General features: G+C 39.3%; 1 protein-coding gene across 4 annotated transcripts in view; it reads right to left on the bottom strand.

Moving 5' to 3' along the window:
* Nucleotides 1–20229, bottom strand: part of DNAH5 (dynein axonemal heavy chain 5) — a 362294-nt gene that overhangs the window by 222437 nt on the left and 119628 nt on the right. For all 4 annotated transcript variants that reach the window (XM_032279092.1, XM_032279095.1, XM_032279094.1 and 1 more), the window contains 5 exons: nucleotides 18661–18746; nucleotides 17861–18182; nucleotides 16139–16345; nucleotides 4945–5116; nucleotides 348–493 (listed from right to left, as the gene is read on the bottom strand). In XM_032279092.1, the coding sequence (XP_032134983.1) occupies nucleotides 348–493; nucleotides 4945–5116; nucleotides 16139–16345; nucleotides 17861–18182; nucleotides 18661–18746 (933 nt within the window). The remainder of the gene's footprint in view (nucleotides 1–347; nucleotides 494–4944; nucleotides 5117–16138; nucleotides 16346–17860; nucleotides 18183–18660; nucleotides 18747–20229) is intronic.

Here is a 20229-nt window from a genome sequence, read left to right as displayed (position 1 = left end):
TCTAGAAGCTGTTCAAAACAATTGCTTCGTTAGTTAGCCCTAGCTTATGAGAAGCACATCCGCAAGGTTTTCTATTCTTCATTAAAAAATGGAAAAATTCAAAATGTGTTCTATGTCAATTTCTCTACTACTGATCTGAGATGATTCACTCCTCACAGCTAAGTGACTGCTTAGATATATTTCTCTTCATTGGCAAATTACTGTCAGTAGATTCCATGTTTGAATCACATCTATCACAGAGCATTGCAAGTAGAGAAACGAATCTAATTTAAACTTCAAAAAAGTGACCTTTATAGGAAAATGAATCACCAAAAAACTTTAAACAAAAAAATCAAGCTTCTAATAACCTTTGTCATCTGGAGAAACTCTTCACAGGTAAGCGGCCCCTCCTGGGGAAGCTGACAAAGAGGTGTGCTGCCCATTTCTTCTAGAATAGCATCAATGCGGAACTCAATCAAATCATTGACCCTGTCAAGGAGCAACTCCAGGTCCTCTGCAGGGAAAAACAAAAAGTAATTTTGTTTTTTTAAAAATCCACACTTGATTAAAATCAGCTTTAAAGATTCTCAGTTACATACGTCCCCTGGACTCCCACTGTTTCACATTTGGTCATCCCTAATAAAATATCCAAATTACTAACACTCTGATGCTGATATCCTGTAAGCAGAAAATCTATCTTGGTAGCCTGTTCTAATTTGATTATGATAATTTTTATTATGAAGTTTTTACACATATTATAAATACCCCTGAGGGAATTTTAGTCAATTTCCTTTTGTTTTATTTCCTGGGGCCATTGTTCCTTCTCTGTAACCAGTTTCCCAGTTCCTGCCCACCTAACTCTCACTCATACTTGAAGACACCGCTCACGCATATCTCACCACAGAGTTCCCGGGGTGAATCTGTGGGCGTTCAAGCAGTCCCTCCTCCTGTAAAACCACAGATGGGGCATCCTTCCATCTCCATAGATACCATATTGTCTACCCCGTGTCTTATCTTCTTTAGAATTCATATGTTTTATCCTTACATCAACATTTAACCCAGTGCCTATTCCACAAGAAGTATTCAACGAATTTTACTGAAGTAAAAGTTCTCTAATTTTTCTTTCACTGTAAATATCACAGATTACATTATTTTTAGTTGTGCTGAAGTAATATTGAATGTTAAGTTCGATGGATGCAAAGACCAACTCTGAAGCAAACTAACAACAACGGCACATCAAAAGTGGGAATGATTCCTAATGGATAGCCATCTAAGGGTAATACATTTTTCAACAGATGCCATACAGTAAAATTTCTCTTTTTCTAATATACCTTTCTCCTAGGAAATAAAACTGAAATTGAATACAGAAAAGTCAATGTTACATACCAATGACGTATCAGAGGTGTAAACATTTCCTTAAATAAATACCTTTATTTCCTAAAGAGAGAAATACCTAATGTAGATGACAGGGTGACAGATGCAGCAAACCACCACCATGGCACATGTACACCTATGTAACAAACCTGCATGATCTGCACAGGTACCCCAGAACTTAAAGTATAATAAATAAAATTTTTAAAAAAAGAATAAAAGTGTAAACATTTTCTATTATTTCCAAGATAATTATTAAAGATGCTACTCAAGATACCAAATAGTTCTTCCTGGTAAATTGATTCAATACTAAAAGAGAGCCAACACTTTCATTTAAGTATGTGTGAGCAATAAAATTCTCTAACTGACTGCTTCTTCATCTTTAAGGACATCTGTGTTAAGCTGAAAAAAGTGGCCTCCAAGGAGGTCCACATCCTAATCTCCTGTGAATGTTATCTTATATGGCAAAAGGGATTGTGATGTGATCAAGTTAAGGATGATGTAATGTGGAGAGTGTCCCAAATTATCCATACTCTCATGATGCAAATGACCACCTATAAGTAGAAGGATTGTCTCACTAATCCAATAAAAATCCAACTGCTCTCGAGATTTTACATAGTTTTCTCTCAAAGAAACTTAATCTTTCTTCTATTTTAGTTCCTTGAATTACAAAAAGAAAAACATAATAGAAAACAAAAACAGTAAGTTTCTCTAGAAACTAGTTCCTTGTTTCCAGCTAACATTCTAATAAACATCCAAATTGTTAATGCTCTAATACTAACATCTAAAGGAAGGATATTACTGAAGTCTATCTTGGTAGCCTGCTCTAATTTGATTATGATAACTCTTTTTTTATTTGCATTTTAGATTTTGGGGTACATGTGAAGAACATGCAAGATTGTTGCATAGGTACACACAGGGCAGTGTGATTTGCTGCCTTCCTCCCCATCACCTATGTCTGGCATTTCTCCCCATGCTATCTCTCCCCAGCTCCCCATCCCCCTGATAACTCTTATTATGAAGTCTTTATACATTTCATAAGTGCCTCCTTAGGAAATTTTAGCCAATTTCCTCTTGTTTTATTTTCTGGGGAGGCATATTTTAGAAGAAATATTAATTTAGAGCAAGGAAATTGGGTTCTAAACTCATTGTTATTTCTTGTATCTATGTAACATTAAAAGCCATTTAGCATCTCTCACTTGATATTCATTCATATTCAAAAACTCCAATATCCTCTGTTTTTGAGTCCAGCTCCCAATCTACAAAGCATAACAAAGGTGGGGTATGTGCTCAACCAGAATTTCCCACTCTACTCCCTTCCAACCCAGTACTTTTCAAGTATTCCTATATATAAAGCACCTGGATATTTAAATAGCTGGACCTTCTGAACCCTAAGTTTTTTGAAAAGTAAAGTGAAAACCTCCTGGTAAGAAAAGCTCTTGACAATTTAGATTATATATAGACTAGGTACTCCATCAGCAGCCATAAATACCAGACCAAGACAGAGACCTGAGGGGTGCGGTAGGGGAGAGAGAGGGAGAGGGTAAAAGGAGGCCTCACGAGGGGTATCTAAAAGGGAGGCCCAGGAACAGGTATCCAGAAATAAGGTAATAGGCTTGAGTGGTATGACTGGGGTTACCCTGATAAAGAAATGAAGAAAGACTCAGTATATAAAATTATTCCAATTACGAATCTGCAGGTATATGGGTGTCTACTACACACCCAACTGAGAATAACACAAAAGAATTATATAAATTAAACAGCTTGGATTTAGTTATTTCACATTGTATTCATAAATTGTAACATCATTTTGTACCCCATAAATTTTTTCCCCAAGCAACTCCCTCTTCACAGAACTCACGAATCTATAAAATTATAAACTGTCAATTTACAATAAAAAAAGAAAAAAATTAAACAGCCTGATGTTCAGGCCCTTTGCAGTCTGCTTGGGGAGAAGGATGAAACTGTACTAAACCATTAGAAGACAACCGAAATACAAAGTCTCTGGTCCCAAATGTAAATCCAACAGGAGGACATGGGAGGAAGACGTCACAGGAGGAAGCGTAATCAGAGTAGGCTTCTGGGAGCAAGGCTTACTCTGGGCTATAACAGTGGGGAGGATTGGGGCCCGTGCTGTGGCTCACACCTGTAATGCCAGCTCTTAGGGAGGCAGAGGAGGGAGGATAGCTTGAGCCCAGGAGTTTGTGACCTGCCTGGGCCATGTAGCGAGACTCCGTTCTCCACAAAAAGGAAAAAAACAAAAAGACAAAAAAAAAAAAAGAGTAGGGAGGATTGGGCCATGCAGAGGAGAAGGTGGAAGACACTGGCTAGGAGAAGAGAATAGCAATGTCTAAGTCCTTCTGGAAAAACAAAAACCCCCCATTACCATGTTCCAAACTGTGCCACACTGTCTGCCACAGAAGAGCTGTAAGGTGTTAATGTGTCCTCCTGGAAGGCAGCCAAGGAATTCTGGGAAATGCCACAGGCAAAAGCCCACTTTTGGAGACCCACTGGATGCTGGCCTGTTAAAGGCTCTGAAAAGTCCTCCAGCAAAGACATCTATCCCACTGCTCCTCTCGGATTTCCCAGACATATTTGAGCCCTTCTTTGCAACATACCTGTACACATTCCAGAAAATTGCATTTTATGGAATACACTACCTTACATATATTTGAGAGTATTATATCTCTTTTTTTTTCTCTCTTCCACTTTTTTTATTGTACTTTAGATTCTGGGGTACATGTGCAGATCATGCAAGATTGTTGCATAGGTACATTCATAGCAAGGTGGTTTGCTGCCACCATCCCCCCATACCTGACATTTCTCCCCATGTTATTTCTCCCCCACCCTCCCTCCCACCATCCCTCCTGTAGCCACTCCCAATGGGCCCCAGTGTGTGATGCTCCCTCTTTGTGTCCAAGTAGTCTCATTGTTCAACACCCATCTATGAGTGAGAACATGTGGTTTTTGATTTTCTGTTCCTGTTTATAATAGCAAAGACCTGGAACCAACCTAAATGATGATAGACTGGACAGGGAAAATGTGGCACATATACACCATGGAATACTATGCAGACATAAAAAACGATGAGTTTGTGTCCTTTGTAGGGACACGGATGAATCTGGAAACCATCATTCTCAGCAAACTGACACTAGAACAGAAAACCAAACACCACATGTTCTTACTCATAGTTGGATGTTGAACAATGAGAACACATGGACACAGGGAGGGGAGCATCACACACTGGGGTCAGTGCAGGGGGACTAGGGGAGGGACAGCGGAGGGTAGGGAGTTGGGGAGGGGTAACATGGGGAGAAATGGCAGATACAGGTGATGGGGATGGAGGCAGCAAACCACATTGCCATGTATGTACCTATGCAACAATCCTGCATGTTCTTCACATGTACCCCAGAACCTAAAGTGCAATAAAATATATATATTTATATATAAAGTGTATATTAAAAATATTTTTTATTGCACTTTAGGTTCTGGGATACATGTGAAGATATATGTATTTTTTATATTTTTTATATAAATTTATATATAAATATTTTTAAAAGAATTCAGAAATAGTAAATATTTAGGCACACTTACTGATCTTTGCAAAAGTGTTTTCTAAATACGCCTGAATATTCAGAGACGTCCAGGTCAGTGCAGCCAAGCCAGGTTGGAGAGCTTCATCCACTTTGGCCAAGTGAGGGACCATCAGTTGCTCAATGGCAGGAGGCATTTTTGACTTCACTCTCTGATATTCAGCTAGCATCATCTGCAATGAAATTCAGGTTAAGTAATCAATTAACATCTCACTTCTAATGTCTATTAGTATCTCATGTTTTATACAAAATGACTACTTTTATTTAGGGTCAATCTGTAGGTCTCTAACTGTTTGGCAGGTAGAGTAGCCAAAACAATAAAAAGAAAAGAAGACAAGGACTCTACATCATTACAAATTCCAAATCCAAAAACAACAACTGAAGATGAACAAGAATTTAAGAGTGCCTCACCTCCTATGCAGCCTAAAAAGGGAAAAACCCTAAGGTCAAGTAATTTTTCTAAACCATGCAGAGACACAGTAATGGCACCTTTGCCTGTGCATCACCAGGCTCGTTTGTCCTGCTTTGTACACTGGTACAACATGCGTGCTGCTCCTCTGGGCGCCTCTTGCAGACCACACTCATCACTCAAAACATCTTGGTCACCAGAGGTCTATGTCAGCCCTCTGCCAGGATTATGGGCCAAATCTTGTTGCCAAGACCCAAAGCACACAGGGAACCACTACTGATTTCAACTAGTGTCATTGCTTTGAATTTCATCCATGTGACAGAAACAAACACATTCACATGCAGCCCAGATCTCACTCCTGAAAGTCTAGATTCATGAAGAGCAGCAGCCTCCCAAAGTTTCCGCTTCAATACTTAACTTAATAAGTCCAAACTGGGACTTATTAAGTTTATTAATTCTCTAACTCATTCCAGTTCATTCTCTAACTCAGCTGACAGTGACTTTATCCTTCCAGTTCACAGGCCAAAACCCAGAGTCATCCTTGATTCCTCTTTCTCTTTCTCTCTCTCTCTCTCTCCCCACACACACACACACACACACACACATACACGTAATCCACTAGGATATCTTGTTTGCTGTCTACTCAAAAGAGACTCAAAAAGTCTATATCTGACTTGCTTTCCACATAAACAGTTACTGCCATTGTTGGCTCCCACCTAAATTATTGGGATGGTCTACCATTATCTCCCTGCTTCAACTCACCCTCCCAATAAGTCTAGGTACAGTTTAACAGCAAAAAGGATCCTTTCAAAATGAGAATTCAGATCATGTCACTCCTCTGCTCACATGGTTACATAGCCTGCATTTAATTCAGGGCTACAAACCTTTACACAAAGGACTTGGATAGGTGCTTGGTCTAGAAAGATATGCCCAATTTTATCACATTCTCTGCTCTCACCTCCAACCACTCTTTCCCTCTCTTACCTGCACCTGCCTGACTGTCTTTCTTTCTGGTCCTGAGACTCAGGGCCTTCACACCTTCAATTAATCACTCAAGTGCCACTTTCTCAGTTACACCCGTCCTCATTACCCTTTTAAGATTGTAAGCCACCACCAAAACCACTCACACATTTTATCCCCCCATTTTTCCATAATGACTATCATTTTATTACAATAGACTATATTAATTTACATATTTACAATGTTCATTTTCTGTCCTACCCAATTAGACTATAAGTTCTATGAGGACAAGAATTTTGTCTGCTTTGTTCTGTGAGCCTGAACCAGCACCTGGCACGTAGGAGATAATAAATCAATATCTATCTAATTAATCAATTAGTCGTTATCGGAAGGATAATTTTTCATCTGAAATGGGGATTCTCGTCTTTTATTGAAATGTACATAATGTTGAACTGTATCATTATTATTTACACAATGTCAAACTGTGTCCGTATTTTGTTCATATGTAACCATGTCAATATTAATAATCATTAATTATAAGAAAATAACTTTAATATGCCTCATAAATACAGTTGGTATGAAGAACATATATGTGCGTGTTGGTATTACCCTGATAATAGATTAATGTTTTCCAAACTGTTTTGCCTGGAATACTAAGCCAAAGAGATTCTATGGGAAAAATGGTCCTTTGATAGATAAATTTTGAAAATGCTGCATACAATATCTCCCTTCTTGGATAGTCAAAGCTAATATTAGAGATTCTTAGAAGCCTGCTTAAGGAAGTAAGAAGCCTTGCAAGGCTTTGAAAATTTTGTTAAACCCAATATTTCTCAAATGGACCTCATAATCCTTTCCTCATATAATGGTTTTCCACAATTTCTATAATATTCCTTCAATGTCCATAAAAGCCACTTTGGAAAAGTCCAGGTTTTCTGGTTCTATTAGCAGCTACTTATACATTTTCTGAAGTTGGTATCCACTGCTTGCTTTTTTCAATGTCCACCAGTTATTCTATCTGGAAACAGTCTTAGGATCAGCTTCTAGCAGGCATTCTGCCTCCCACCTTTCATCCCAGAAGGTATGACTCAACTGCTTTAACAAAAGAGAAACCCAGGCTTAGAAAGTAAAACCACTTACCCAAAGATAATTATTTGAATCCATATTAAATTGGCTTCAGAACCTATATTTGTATCTATTAGCCTGTACTTGGTCATCTCTTTCTAGTTCAGCTGTTTTCCAAGGAATAGATGAAGGAAACAAATTCCCAGCTACTTGGGCATCTCTGCAGAAGCCTTAAAGTTCTGTCAAATATTCAGCACAATAACTGTAACAGTTTGGATGATGATGTTTTTAAAACATTCTTTGATCCTCCCTTCATGGGGTGGGGCCCATATCCCCCTTTTTTTTTGAATTTGGGTAAGTTTACAGTCCAACAAAGTACAGCAGAGATGATGCTGTGAGACACCTGAAGCTATCATAAAGTCCATGCGGCTGTAGTGCTTGCTCTTGAAACTCTGAGTTGCTATATAAGAAATTCTAGTAGCCAGAGGCCTCCATACTGGAAGGCCATGTATAGGTGTGCCTGTTCACAGTCCCACCTGAGAGTACCTTCCAGCCTTCCTCACAAAAGGAACAGACACAAGATGAGGCCTTCCTGGACCTTCCAGGTCGAACATCTGCCAGCTGAACGCCACTAAACAACTTCTGTCAATAACACATGGAACAGAAGAATCACCGAGACAAGCCCCACCCAAGTCCTTTACCCATAAAGTCATGATATAATGATATGGTTATTTTAAACCCTAAAACATGCTTTCAACTGTTTGCTGCCTGCAATGGACAACTGAAACAACAACTCTGCAAATAAAATTAAATTATCAGTAATTTGATCTTATAATTATAGTTTCTTAGTAAAAATGTGATTTTCTTTATGAACATGTAAATTGACTAAGTGAGTTTCCTAATGTGAGTCTAAAAGGGAATCCCAACATGCTGACTGGTATTTTAGAGTCTACATTTGAGGAATGTCTGTCCATTGCCAATGTAACTTTTTAATATGACATGAAGTAGTGGAAGACAGTGGACCACAAGTCTGGGTTCCAGTCTTCTCTTTCTAGTTCAACTGTTTTCCAAGGAACACATGAAGGAAAAAAACTCTCAGCTACTTTGATGTATCTGCAGAAGCCTGAAAGCTCTGTCAAATATTCAGAACAATAACTCTGTAACACATTAGATGACCCCCTAAACACTTTAGATGATCCCCTAAACCTGCCAATAGGTCTGCCTGACCAATAGGTTCTACTCACATTGAGTAGGACTACTTCTGCCACTTTCTAGCTATGAAACCTTTGTTAAATCATTTATCGGGAGGTGCCAAGATGGCCAAATAAGAGGCAGCTCCGGAACGTAGCTCCCAGCGAAAAAGATGCAGGAGCCAAGTGGTCTCCACAATTCCAAACGAGGTACCAGGTTTATTTTGTGGGTCTGGTTGGACAGTGGGTATAAACCAAATAGGGCAGGTTGAGGCAAGGCAGGGCACTGCGCCACCCAGGTGGTGCATACAGCTGACTGGAGGACTGGGAATCTCCCCCTCTGGGACTTCAGTTTGGATACAGTGCTCCACTCAAGCCCTCTACAACCCACAGAGCAGGAGCTCTTCGCCGGGCTGGAAAGCCTCAGCGAGCTGCCTGGACAGGGCAGAACAGCAACTTTGGCTGGTGCCAGGGCTGTCAGCATAGATCTAGGTGGAAGCACTGGCTGATGCCGAGGAAGCCAAAAAGCTGGTGGGACGGAGCTACCCACCCCCCAGAAAGAAGGGGAACTGAACACAGGGAAACAGGCCATACGGCAGGACAGGGCTCCCCCCACAAAGCCTAGCAGTGTAAAAAACTCTCACTTCAGAGTTTCATACCCAGAACATCAGTTAGAGAGTGACCAGGAATGAACGAGCTTGGCAGGGGGGAACAGCAGCCACCATTGCAGAACCTGCCCTAATTTTCCTGAGCAAATATAAGACGCAGGAAAAATATGCAGCAGCTCCATTGAATCCATGGCAGCCTAGCAGTGCCTCTGCAGGCAGACAAAAGAAAGGCCGCCTCCCCAAGCAGCTACCTGAGATCAAACCTATATAAATTCAAAAAGATGGGAAGAAATCAGTGCAACAAGGATGAAAACATCAAAAACCAGAACGCTTCTCCCCCACCAGGAGATCACAACTCCTCACCAGCAAGGGAACACAGCAGGATGGAGAACGAATTTGATGAACTGACAGAAGCAGGCTTCAGAAGGTGAGTAATAACAAACTTCTCTGAGTTAAAGGAACATACTCTAACCCAATGCAAAGAAACGAAAAACCTTGAGAAAAGGTTAGATGAAATGCTAAATAGAATAACCAGCTAAGAGAAGAACATAAACGACGTGATGAGCTGAAAAACACGGCACAAGAACTTCATGAAGCATACATAAGTTTCAATAGCTGAACAGATCAAGCATAAGAAGGGATATCAGAGATTGAAGATCAACTCAATGAAATAAAACAAGAAGGCAAGCAAAGAGAAAAAAAGTTGAAAAGAAATGAAGAAAGCCTCTAAGATATATGGGATTATGTGAAAAGACCTAATCTATGCTTGATCAGTGTACCAGAAGAAGATGGGGAGAATGAATCCAAGCTGGAAAACACTCTTCAGGACATTATGCAGGAGAACTTCCCCAGCCTAGCAAGGCAGGCCAACATTCAAATACAGGAAATACAGAGAACACCACAATGATATTCCTCTAAAAGAGCAACCACAAGGCACATAATCATCAGATTCACCAGGGTTGAAATGAGGGAAAAAGTCCTAAGGGCAACCACAGAGAGAGGTCTGGTCACTGACCCACAAAGGAAAGCCCATCAGACTCACAGCAGATCTCTTGGTAGAAACCGTACAAGCCAGAAGAGAATGGGGCCAATATTCAACATCCTTAGAGAAAAGAACTTTCAACCCAGAGTTTCAAATCCAGCCAAACTAAGCTTTATAAGTGAAGGAGAAATAAAATCCTTTACAGACAAGCAATTCCTGAAAGATTTCATCAATACCAGGCCTGCCCTACAAGAGCTCCTGAAAGAAGCACTAAACACAGAAAGGAAAAACCAGTTCCAGCCACTGCAACAAAGAACCAAACGGTAAAGACCAATGATGCAATGAAGAAATAATGCCAACCAGAAGGCAAAACAACCAACCAGTTACAAAATGGCAGGATCAAATTCACAGACAACAATATTAACATTAAATGTAAACAGACTAAATGTCCCAATCAGAAAACACAGACTGGCAAACTGGATAAAAAGACAAGAACAGTCAGTGTGCTGTATTCAGGAGACCTATCTCACGTGCAAAGACATACATAGATTAAAAAAAAAAGGGATGGAAGAAGATTTACCAAGCAAATGGAGAGCAAAAAAAAAGCAGAAGCGGCAATCCTACTCTCTGATAAAGCGGACTTTAAACCAACAAAAATCAAAAGAGACAAAGAAAGGCATTGCATAATGATGAAAGAATCAATAAAACAAGAAGAGTTAACTATTTTAAATACATATGCACCCAATACAGGAGCACCTAGATACATAAAACAAGTTCTTAATGACCTACAAAGAGACTTAGACTCCCACACAATAATAGTGGGAGACTTTAACACTCCACTGTCAATATTAGACAGATCAACGAGACAGAAAATCAACAAGGAAATCCAGGACTTGAACACAGATCTGGACCAAGCAAACTTAATAGACATTTACAGAACTCTCAACCCCAAATCCACAGAATACACATTCTTCTCAGCACTACATCACACTTACTCTAAAATTGAACACATAATTGAAAGTAAATCACTCCTCAGCAAATGCAAAAGAACCAAAATCATAACAAACAGTCTCTCAGACCACAGTACAATCAAGTTAGAACTCAGAACTGCACAACTTCATGGAAACTGAACAACTGGCTCTTGAATGTTGACTGGATAAACAATGAAATGAAGGCAGAAATAAAGATGTTCTTCGAAACTGAGAACTAAGACACAACATACCAGAATCTCTGGGATACATTTAAAGCAGTGTCTACAGGGATATTCATAGCAATAAATGCCCACATGAGGAGCAAGGAAAGATCTAAAATCGACAGCCTATCATCAAAATTGAAAGTGTTAGCGGAGCAAGATCAAAGAAACTCAAAAGCTGGCAGAAGACAAGAAATAACCAAGATCAGAGCAGAACTGAAGGAGATAAAGACACAAAAAATCCTTCAAAAAATCAACAAACCCAGGAGCTGGTTCTTTGAAAAGATCAACAAAATAGATAGACTGGCAGCCAGACTAATAAAACAAAAAAGAGAGAAGAATCAAATAGATGCAATAAAAAACTATAAAGGGGACATCACCACCGATTCCACAGAAATACAAGCTACCATAAGAGGTTACTACAAACAACTCTATGCACATAAACTAGTAAACCTAGAAGAAATGGACAAATTCCTAGATACTTGAACTCTCCCATGACTAAACCAGGAAGAAGCTGAAACCCTGAATAGACCAATATCAAGGGCTGAAGCCTACCAATCTAAAAAAGTCCACGTCCAGACAGGTTAAATGCTGAATCCTACCAGATACACAAAGAGGAGGTGGTGCCATATCTTCTGAAACTATTCAAAACAATACAAAAAGAGAGAATCCTCCCGAACTCCTTTTATGAGACCAACATCATCCTGATATGAAAACTGGGCAGAGACTCAATTGAAAAAGAAAACTTCTGGCCAATATCCATGATGAACATAGATGTAAAAATCTTCAATAAAATACTGGCAAACCGAAGGAAACAGCAAATCAAAAAGCTTATTCATTGTGATCAAGTAGGCTTCATCCTGGGGATGCAAGGCTTGTTCAATATATGCAAGTCTATAAATGTAATCCATCATATAAATAGAACCAAAGATAAAAACCACATGATTATCTCAATAGATGCAGAGAAGGCCTTCGATAAAATCCAACAGCGCTTTATGCTAAAAACTCTCAATAAACTAGGTATCAATGGAATGTATCTCAAAATAATAAAAGCTATTTACAACAAACCCATAGCCAATATCATATTGAATGGGCAAAACCTGGAAGCATCCCCTTTGAAATCTGGCACTAGACAAGGATGCCCTCTCTCACCACTCCCATTCAACATAGTATTGGAAGTTCTAGCCAGAGCAATCAGGCAAGAAAAAGAAATAAAGGGTATTCAGTTAGGAAAGGAGGAAGTCAAATTGCCTCTATTTGCAGACGACATGATTGTATACTTAGAAGACCCCATTGTCTCAACCAAAAATCTCCTGAAACTGATAAGCAACTTCAGCAAAGTCTCAGGATACAAAATCAATGTGCAGAAATCACAAGCATTCCTATACACCAATAACAGACAGAGAGCCAAATCAAAAGCAAACTCCCATTCACAATTGCTACAAAGAGAATAAAATACCTAGGAATACAACTATCAAAGGATGTAAAGGACCACTTCAAGGAAAACTACAAACCACTGCTCAAGGAAATAAAAGAGGACACAAACAGATGGAAAAACATTCCATGCTCATGGTTGGGAAGAATCAATATCATGAAAATGGCCATACTGCCCAAAGTAATTTATAGATTCAATGCTTTCCCCATCAAGCTATGAATGACCCTCTTAACAGAACTGGAAAAAACAACTTCAGACTTCATATAGAACCAAAAGAGAGCCTGCAGAGCCAAAACAATCCTAAGCAAAAAGAACAAAGGTGGAGGCATCATGCTGCCTGACTTCAAACTATACTACTAGGCCACAGTAATCAAAACAGCATGTTACTGGTACTAAAACAGAGATATAGACCAATGGAACAGAACAGAGGCCTCAGAAGCAATACCACACATCTACAATTACCTGATCTTTAACAAACATGACAAAAACAAGCAATGGGGAAAGGATTCCCTGTTTAATAAATGGCGGTGGGAAAACTGGCTAGCCATGTGCAGAAAGCAGAAACTGGACCCCTTTTTGATACCCTACACTAAAATTAACTCCAGATGGATTAAAGATCTAAACATAAGACCTAACACCATAAAAATCCTAGAAGAAAACATAGGCGAAACCATTCAGGACATAGGCATAGGCAAGGACTTCATGACCAAAACACCAAGAGCACTGGCAACAAAAGCCAAAATAGACAAATGAGATCTAATTAAACTGTAGAGCTTCTGTACAGCCAAAGAAACAATCATTAGAGTGAACCAGCAACCAACAGAATGGGAGAAAATTTTTGCAATCTACCAATCTGGCAAAGGGCTGATATCCAGAATCTACAAAGACCTAAAATAGATTTACAAGAAAAAAACACAAACAAACCCATTCAAAAGTGGGCAAAGGATATGAACAGACACTTTTCAAAAGAAGACATGTATGAGGCCAACAAACATATGAAAATATGCTCATCATCACTGGTCATTAGAGAAATGCAAATAAAAACCATCTTGAGATACCATCTCACGCCAGTTAGAATGACGATCATTAAAAAATCTGGAGACAACAGATGCTGGAGAGGATGTGGAGAAATAGGAACACTTTTACACTGTTGGTGGGAGTGTAAATTAGTGCACCCATTGTGGAAGACAGTGTGACGATTCCTGGAGGACCTAGAATTAGAAATTCCATTTGACCCAGCAATCCCATTACTGGGTATATACCCAAAGAATTATAAAGTGTTCTATTATAAAGACACATTGTGGCACTGTTTACAATAGCAAAGACTTGGAACCAACCCAAATGTCCATCAACGATAGACTGGATAAAGAAAATGTGGTACATATAAGCCATGGAATACTACAAAGCCATAAAAAACAATGAGTTCAAGTCCTTCATAGGGACATGGATGAATCTGGAAACCATCATTCCCAGCAAACTGACACAAGAAAAGAAAACCAAACACCACATGTTCTCACTCATAGGCGGATGTTGAACAATGAGAACACACGTAGAACAGGGAGAGGAGCATCACACACTGTGGTCAGCTTAGGGGGCTGGGGGAGGACAGCAGGGAGTGGGGTGGGTGGTGAAGGATAACATGGAGAGAAATACCAGATACAGGTGATGGGGGAATGAAGGTGGTAAATCACCTTGCCATGTATGTACCTATGCAACAATCCTGCATGATCTGAACATACACCCCAGAACCTAAAGCACAATAAAAAATAAAAATTATAAAATAAAAATAAATCATGTATCTTCTCTTAGCCACAGTTTTGTCATCTATAAAACATAATAATAGTATTCTGTCCTAGTTACTTAATACAGTGGTAGAAAAGAGTAAATGAAATCATGAGCATGAAGATGGCTTTAAATGTAAAGTACAATGCAAGTGCATGGACATAGTATTGTCATGTGATGTTAACCACTATGAAATTTTAACAATGGTTTCCATGTTGTCAGCTCCCATGGCTGCGTCTCTAATCTCACCTTTTACACCCCCTGGGCAGTAGCATTTGTCACTGGTGACCATTCCCTCTCTCAGCACCCTTTTCTTACCCTTGGCCCTTTGGACTCCTTTTTTTTCTTTCTTTCTTTTTTTAAATGACTCTTACTCTGTCACCCAGGCTGGAGTGCAAGGGCACAATCTCGGCTCACTGCAACCTCCACCTTCCCAGTAGCTAGGACTACAGCGAGGTGCCACCATGCCCAGCTAATTTTTATATTTTCAGTAGAAACAGGGTTTCACCCTGCTGGCCAGGCTGGTCTCAAACTCCTGACTTCGGGTGATCTGCCCACCCCAGCCTCCCACAGTGGTGGTATTACAGGCATGAGCCACCACGCCCGGCCATTCTTGGCTTTCTTGACACTTGGTCTCTTCTGAGCTCAAAAGTCAATTCTTTGTTATATTTGCACATCTGTCCTCTTCTATCAGACCTGTTAATATTGGAACAACCCAATGCTTGGTCCAGTGGCCCTCCATTATTTTCTGTGTGTATTCTCTCCCCTAAGAGATCTCATCTAGGACAATGACATTAAATAACAACTATATTCTGATAACTCTGCAAAGCATGTTCCAACTTTGACTTCTCTACTGAACTCCAGACTTACATATCCAGCTGCATGGACAACATAGCCACTTGGCTGTCTGGAAACTATCTTGTACTTAAATGGGAACTATTGATTCTCTTCTGCTGCCTAAAATAAACTAGTTCCAGTTTTTGCCATCTCATAAATTGAATTTACAGTCAGGGGCCCTGCATATTATTGTGCAAATTATAAAGAATGCAACCTACACAGCACCCCATGGTAGCCCTACTTTAATTCATTAAATTGTTCACACCAAAAGCACAAGAATTATTCCTGAGTTCTCTCATAACCTGCCTGTTGACATAACTCTAAATTCTCTGAACAACTCTGCTGCTATCCTAGTTCGAGCCATCATCTCCATCCTAGGCCAGTGCAGCACCACAAACTGGCTTCCCACTGATACCCTTGTCCCTCTTAACATCCATTGTCCACCCAGCAGTAAGAATAACTTTTATTATAAAAGAGATCATGCCTTTTTCGGTGGCTCAAAATCCTCCAGGGGTTTCCTGGTACACTCAAAATAAAACCCAAATTTCTCATCTTGGCCTGCAAGACCTGTCACAGCCTGGCCCCAGCCAACTCAGCCGCATCCCATGGCACTGTCCCCTCAGTCACTCTATTCATCCTGGCCACTTTCTGCCCCTTGAATATGACACATCACCATATTTTTTGACAATACATTCTAGAGCTAGCCAAGAATAGGGGGAAAAAATGAAAGTAGTATACCTTCATGTTACTGAAGTTCCTTTTGTATCTGTCTCGTTTCTGGAAGAGGGAAGCTGCCAATGGTGAGACTTCCAGACCCATCTGGGACATGCACTCTGTTTCTCTAAATAAGATTAATATCTGAGGATCAAAGTTTACAAACAATTCCCCTGTGTCTGGAGCCTTCACCAATAATGAAGCCTCAAGACCTACATGAATTTCTTCAATCTGTGGGAAGAAACCAACATTACTACTATTAGAAAGTCTAATGCATACAGAGTATCTAGTTCAGCTATCGCTGGGAATAAGGATCATTAAGTATTCTTCCATGGATTTGAGCTTCCTAAACTAAGGACAATAAGATCACTGACTCTTCTCCTAAAACCAGTCTCATAAAACAGCCTTCAAGTTCTTGGTGTTGATGTTGGGCAGTCAATTCAATCAAACCTTTCATTCAGGCAGGGCGCGGTGGCTCACGCCTATAATCCCAGCACTTTGGGAGGCCAAGGCAGGCAGATAACTGAAGGTCAGGAGTTCAAGACCAGCCTGACCAACATGGAGAAACCCCATTTCTACTAAAAATACAAAATTGGCTGGGCGAGGTGGTACATGCCTATAATCCTAGCTACTCGGGAGGCTGAGGCAGAAGAATCACTTGAACCCAGGAGGCGGAGATTGCAGTGAGCCAAAATCATGCCATTGCACTCCAGCCTGGGCAACAAGAGCGAAACTCCATCTCAAAAAAAACACCTTTTGGTCATGACTCTCACACTGATAAATAAGTAGACACTGCAACAGTGGTGATCTCGAAAGCCATTTAGCTACCTGATACCTTCATGCCTATTCTATTATTCTTCCCAAATAAAAGTTTCATAAAACCTCCTAAACTCAGTTTTTAGTTATCTAGAAAAACAACGAACACAGTTGTGGAGCCATTACATCCTGCCAACCTACAAAGAAATACATGTATTGGTAGGATATGCTGTGATTAACCAGTTGTACAACCAAAGAAATTTTAAGACTTTGTTTAACAGATGTATTGGTGTTTAATGACACATTTAGGATCTGATTGATTTTGTTTTTTAGACGGAGTCTTGCTCTATCACCAGGCTGTACTGCAGTGGGGCAATCTCAGCTCACTGCAACCTCCGCCTCCCAGGTTCAAGCAATTCTTCGCCCTCAGCCTCCCAAGTAGCTGGGACTACAGGTGCATGCCACCATACCCAACTAATTTGTGTATTTTTAGTACAGATGTAGTTTCACCATGTGGGCCAGGATGGTCTCGATCTCTTGACTTCATGATCTACCCGCCTCGTCCACCCAAAGTGCAGGGATTACAGGCATAAGTCACCACACTTGGCTGGATCTGACTGAATTTTAAAAAGGAAGCTATCCTAACAGATTGGGCATAGGAACCAATAAACAAGATCTTCTCACTTTGGAGTTTGTAAATTACACTTTCTAACTTACACTTTTGAGTTTATAAATTAAATAAAAATGGGGTTTTGTTACCTGGCTTGTGTTTCTTTTTTTTTTTTTTTTTTTTTTTTTTTTTTTTTTTTTTTCAAATTTAATAATTACTTTTCTCTGTGGACGTATTATACTCTTTAATTGCTTAGATTCAACCCAACTACCTTACAAAATACCTGCAAATCCAGCTTTCTACAGAAATAACACTGTGAAATGCTAAGGAGGGTTTCCCATGATTCCAACAATGGGAAGAATATAAATTTAGAGACTCACCTGCCGAAGCCACGCCCTGTGGAAGAGGACCTCAAACTCCAGAAGGACTTTGGCCATCCTGTTGTAACTGCGAATTATAGGTTTGGCTTCTGCCGTGCTTAGCACAGTTGGGTGCTGCTGGAAAAGCTGCATGGGCTGCTGAATCCTGTGGAAGAGCTGGCGGGCCCACAGGATCTTCCCAGCGATGGGAGGCTGGTTTCGAGCCAGAGGAGGATCGTATTTCTGCTTTGTATACAGCTTTGAAATCGTCTCAATGTCAGCACCATAGTTCTCAAGGATAAGTCGATATTTATCATCAATACCAAGGTTAGGTATATTCAATCTGGTTTGTTAAAAATATTTAAAAGCTTGAATTAATGGAATAAAGTAAAATAAATAAAATACACAAAAAAAATCTTGTAATCTCATTTATTAATTTTTATTTTAAAACAAATGCTAATGAAAAAGAATGAGATATTTGTGTGGAATATTGAAAGAATAAAAATAAAACTCATCCATAAAATGTAGGCAAAACTATTTACTTGGAAAGACTTTTTTCAAATTGCCTATACATTAGGAAATATTACTATAGGCAGTCACAAGGTACTTCAAAGCTAAGAGTATTCTCTATTTCCAGAAATAAAGTAAATCCTGAATCCTTAAGAGGATTAATCCTCTGAAAAACTTAAAAACTATGACCTCAAATTGTCAAGAGAGGTTTTTCTTTCCTTTGGAATAAGAAATAATAATAATAGCAATAACAACAATAAAAGCTAAACTATCCCAATTTTAGGTAATAGAAAATTTCTTGAAACTTTTACCTTTCAAATTTCTTCAACATTCTTAGAGCTTGATTTGTGTTTTGAATCTTTTCAAATGTAATATCCATGAACTTCTGCAACTCATTCTAAAACAGAAGAAAATCTGATGATGAACAATAAAATAGAATTGAGAATTTCCTGTTTAGTAACAAGATAAAGGAACTTTCCATTCTGTGCAAACACATATGATATGGAAGAAAATGTAACTGAAAAATTGAATGAGCGTAAAAGAAAAATAAATGCCCAGAAGCCAGAAGCAAAGAGAGACTTGAAAGCCAAAGCAGCCACAGGAGCTGGCACGACAGTAGCTTCCACAGGTATTGGGCCAGACACAGGGCCTGGGGGGTGGCATGAGGGCTTTATCACAATATGGAGAGAAGAGCTATGGGATCCTAATACTCTCAACAGATCCTGTGGAAAGCCGGGATCTTTGAAGCACTGCCCAGTACATGCAAAGGGAATTGAGTCACAAGTTGGGAAAGCTGCAAAGAGGCTTGACATCTGCCCAAACCCTTAAATAGGTGGGAAAAAGTCACCCTACAATAGAGTTCTCATACTTTCTCACCACAGCTACTCACTTCTATCACTGTAATGCCAAAGCACCCACAGACAATGTACAATTAAATGGGCAAAGCACTCTTCAGCTCTTGGTCATAGTTTGCTGACCCCTGCCCTAGAGGAAGTGAAATCCCACATCTGTGCCACACCTAGATAAGTGGTCCAAGTTTAAACTATACATGAAATAAAAGGGATATAACCCAAGACATTGACATAAAAGCTCGTCTGGGAAGGTAAAACCACTAAGACCCCAGCAGAATTCATGAAAAGCCACTCTATAAAAACACTTTGAAAAGCCAGGGCCAAAAGATTCCTACCGGAAAAAATAAATAAATACATAACTTCTAAAGAAGCTCAAAAGGTTTTTGAAAACCCCATGAGAAAATGATCTTTGAGAGAGGAGGAGCAGAATGCACAAACATAATTAGTAACCAAGTACTAGAAATGACAGAGCAGTCTGAAGGAGACTATGAAATAAAAATATTTAAAGTTGTTAAAGAGTAAAGAAGAAACAGAAACCATAGAAAGAACAGAACAGTATAAAATAAGAGCACTCAGATATTTAAAAATACAACTTACACATATACAGGGGAATATCATTACAATTCAAAATATAATAGATGCAAATTATATACACCTGAAAAGAAAAATGATGAACGGCAAGACAGTTCTCAAATAAAATCACCCAAAGTATAGCAGAGAAATAAAGAAATGGAAAAATACAAAAAAAAAAAAAGATGTTAACAAACATGGAAGATATAAAAAGAAGATGTAACATATGGCTTGTCTATTGGAAATCCTGAAAGAAGAAGTTATTTAAAATGATAAAGGCTGAGTATTTTCCACGGTTAAAAAAATACTTAGTCCTCAAATGGAGGAAGCACACCAAATTCTGAACAAGAGAAATATTTTTTAACCACACCTACAAGTCACATAGAGCTTCCAAAGGTAAAGAGAAAAACAATATTACAAGCAAAAAAAATTAATATTAAAAGAGAAAAATAATATTAA

Source organism: Sapajus apella, unplaced genomic scaffold (genome assembly GCF_009761245.1).
Source record: "Sapajus apella isolate SASKATOON/1434 unplaced genomic scaffold, GSC_monkey_1.0 scaffold11, whole genome shotgun sequence".
Classification (NCBI taxonomy): Eukaryota; Metazoa; Chordata; class Mammalia; order Primates; family Cebidae; genus Sapajus; species Sapajus apella.
Note: the sequence above shows the minus strand (reverse complement) of the source record. Positions and strands in the feature narration are given on the sequence as shown.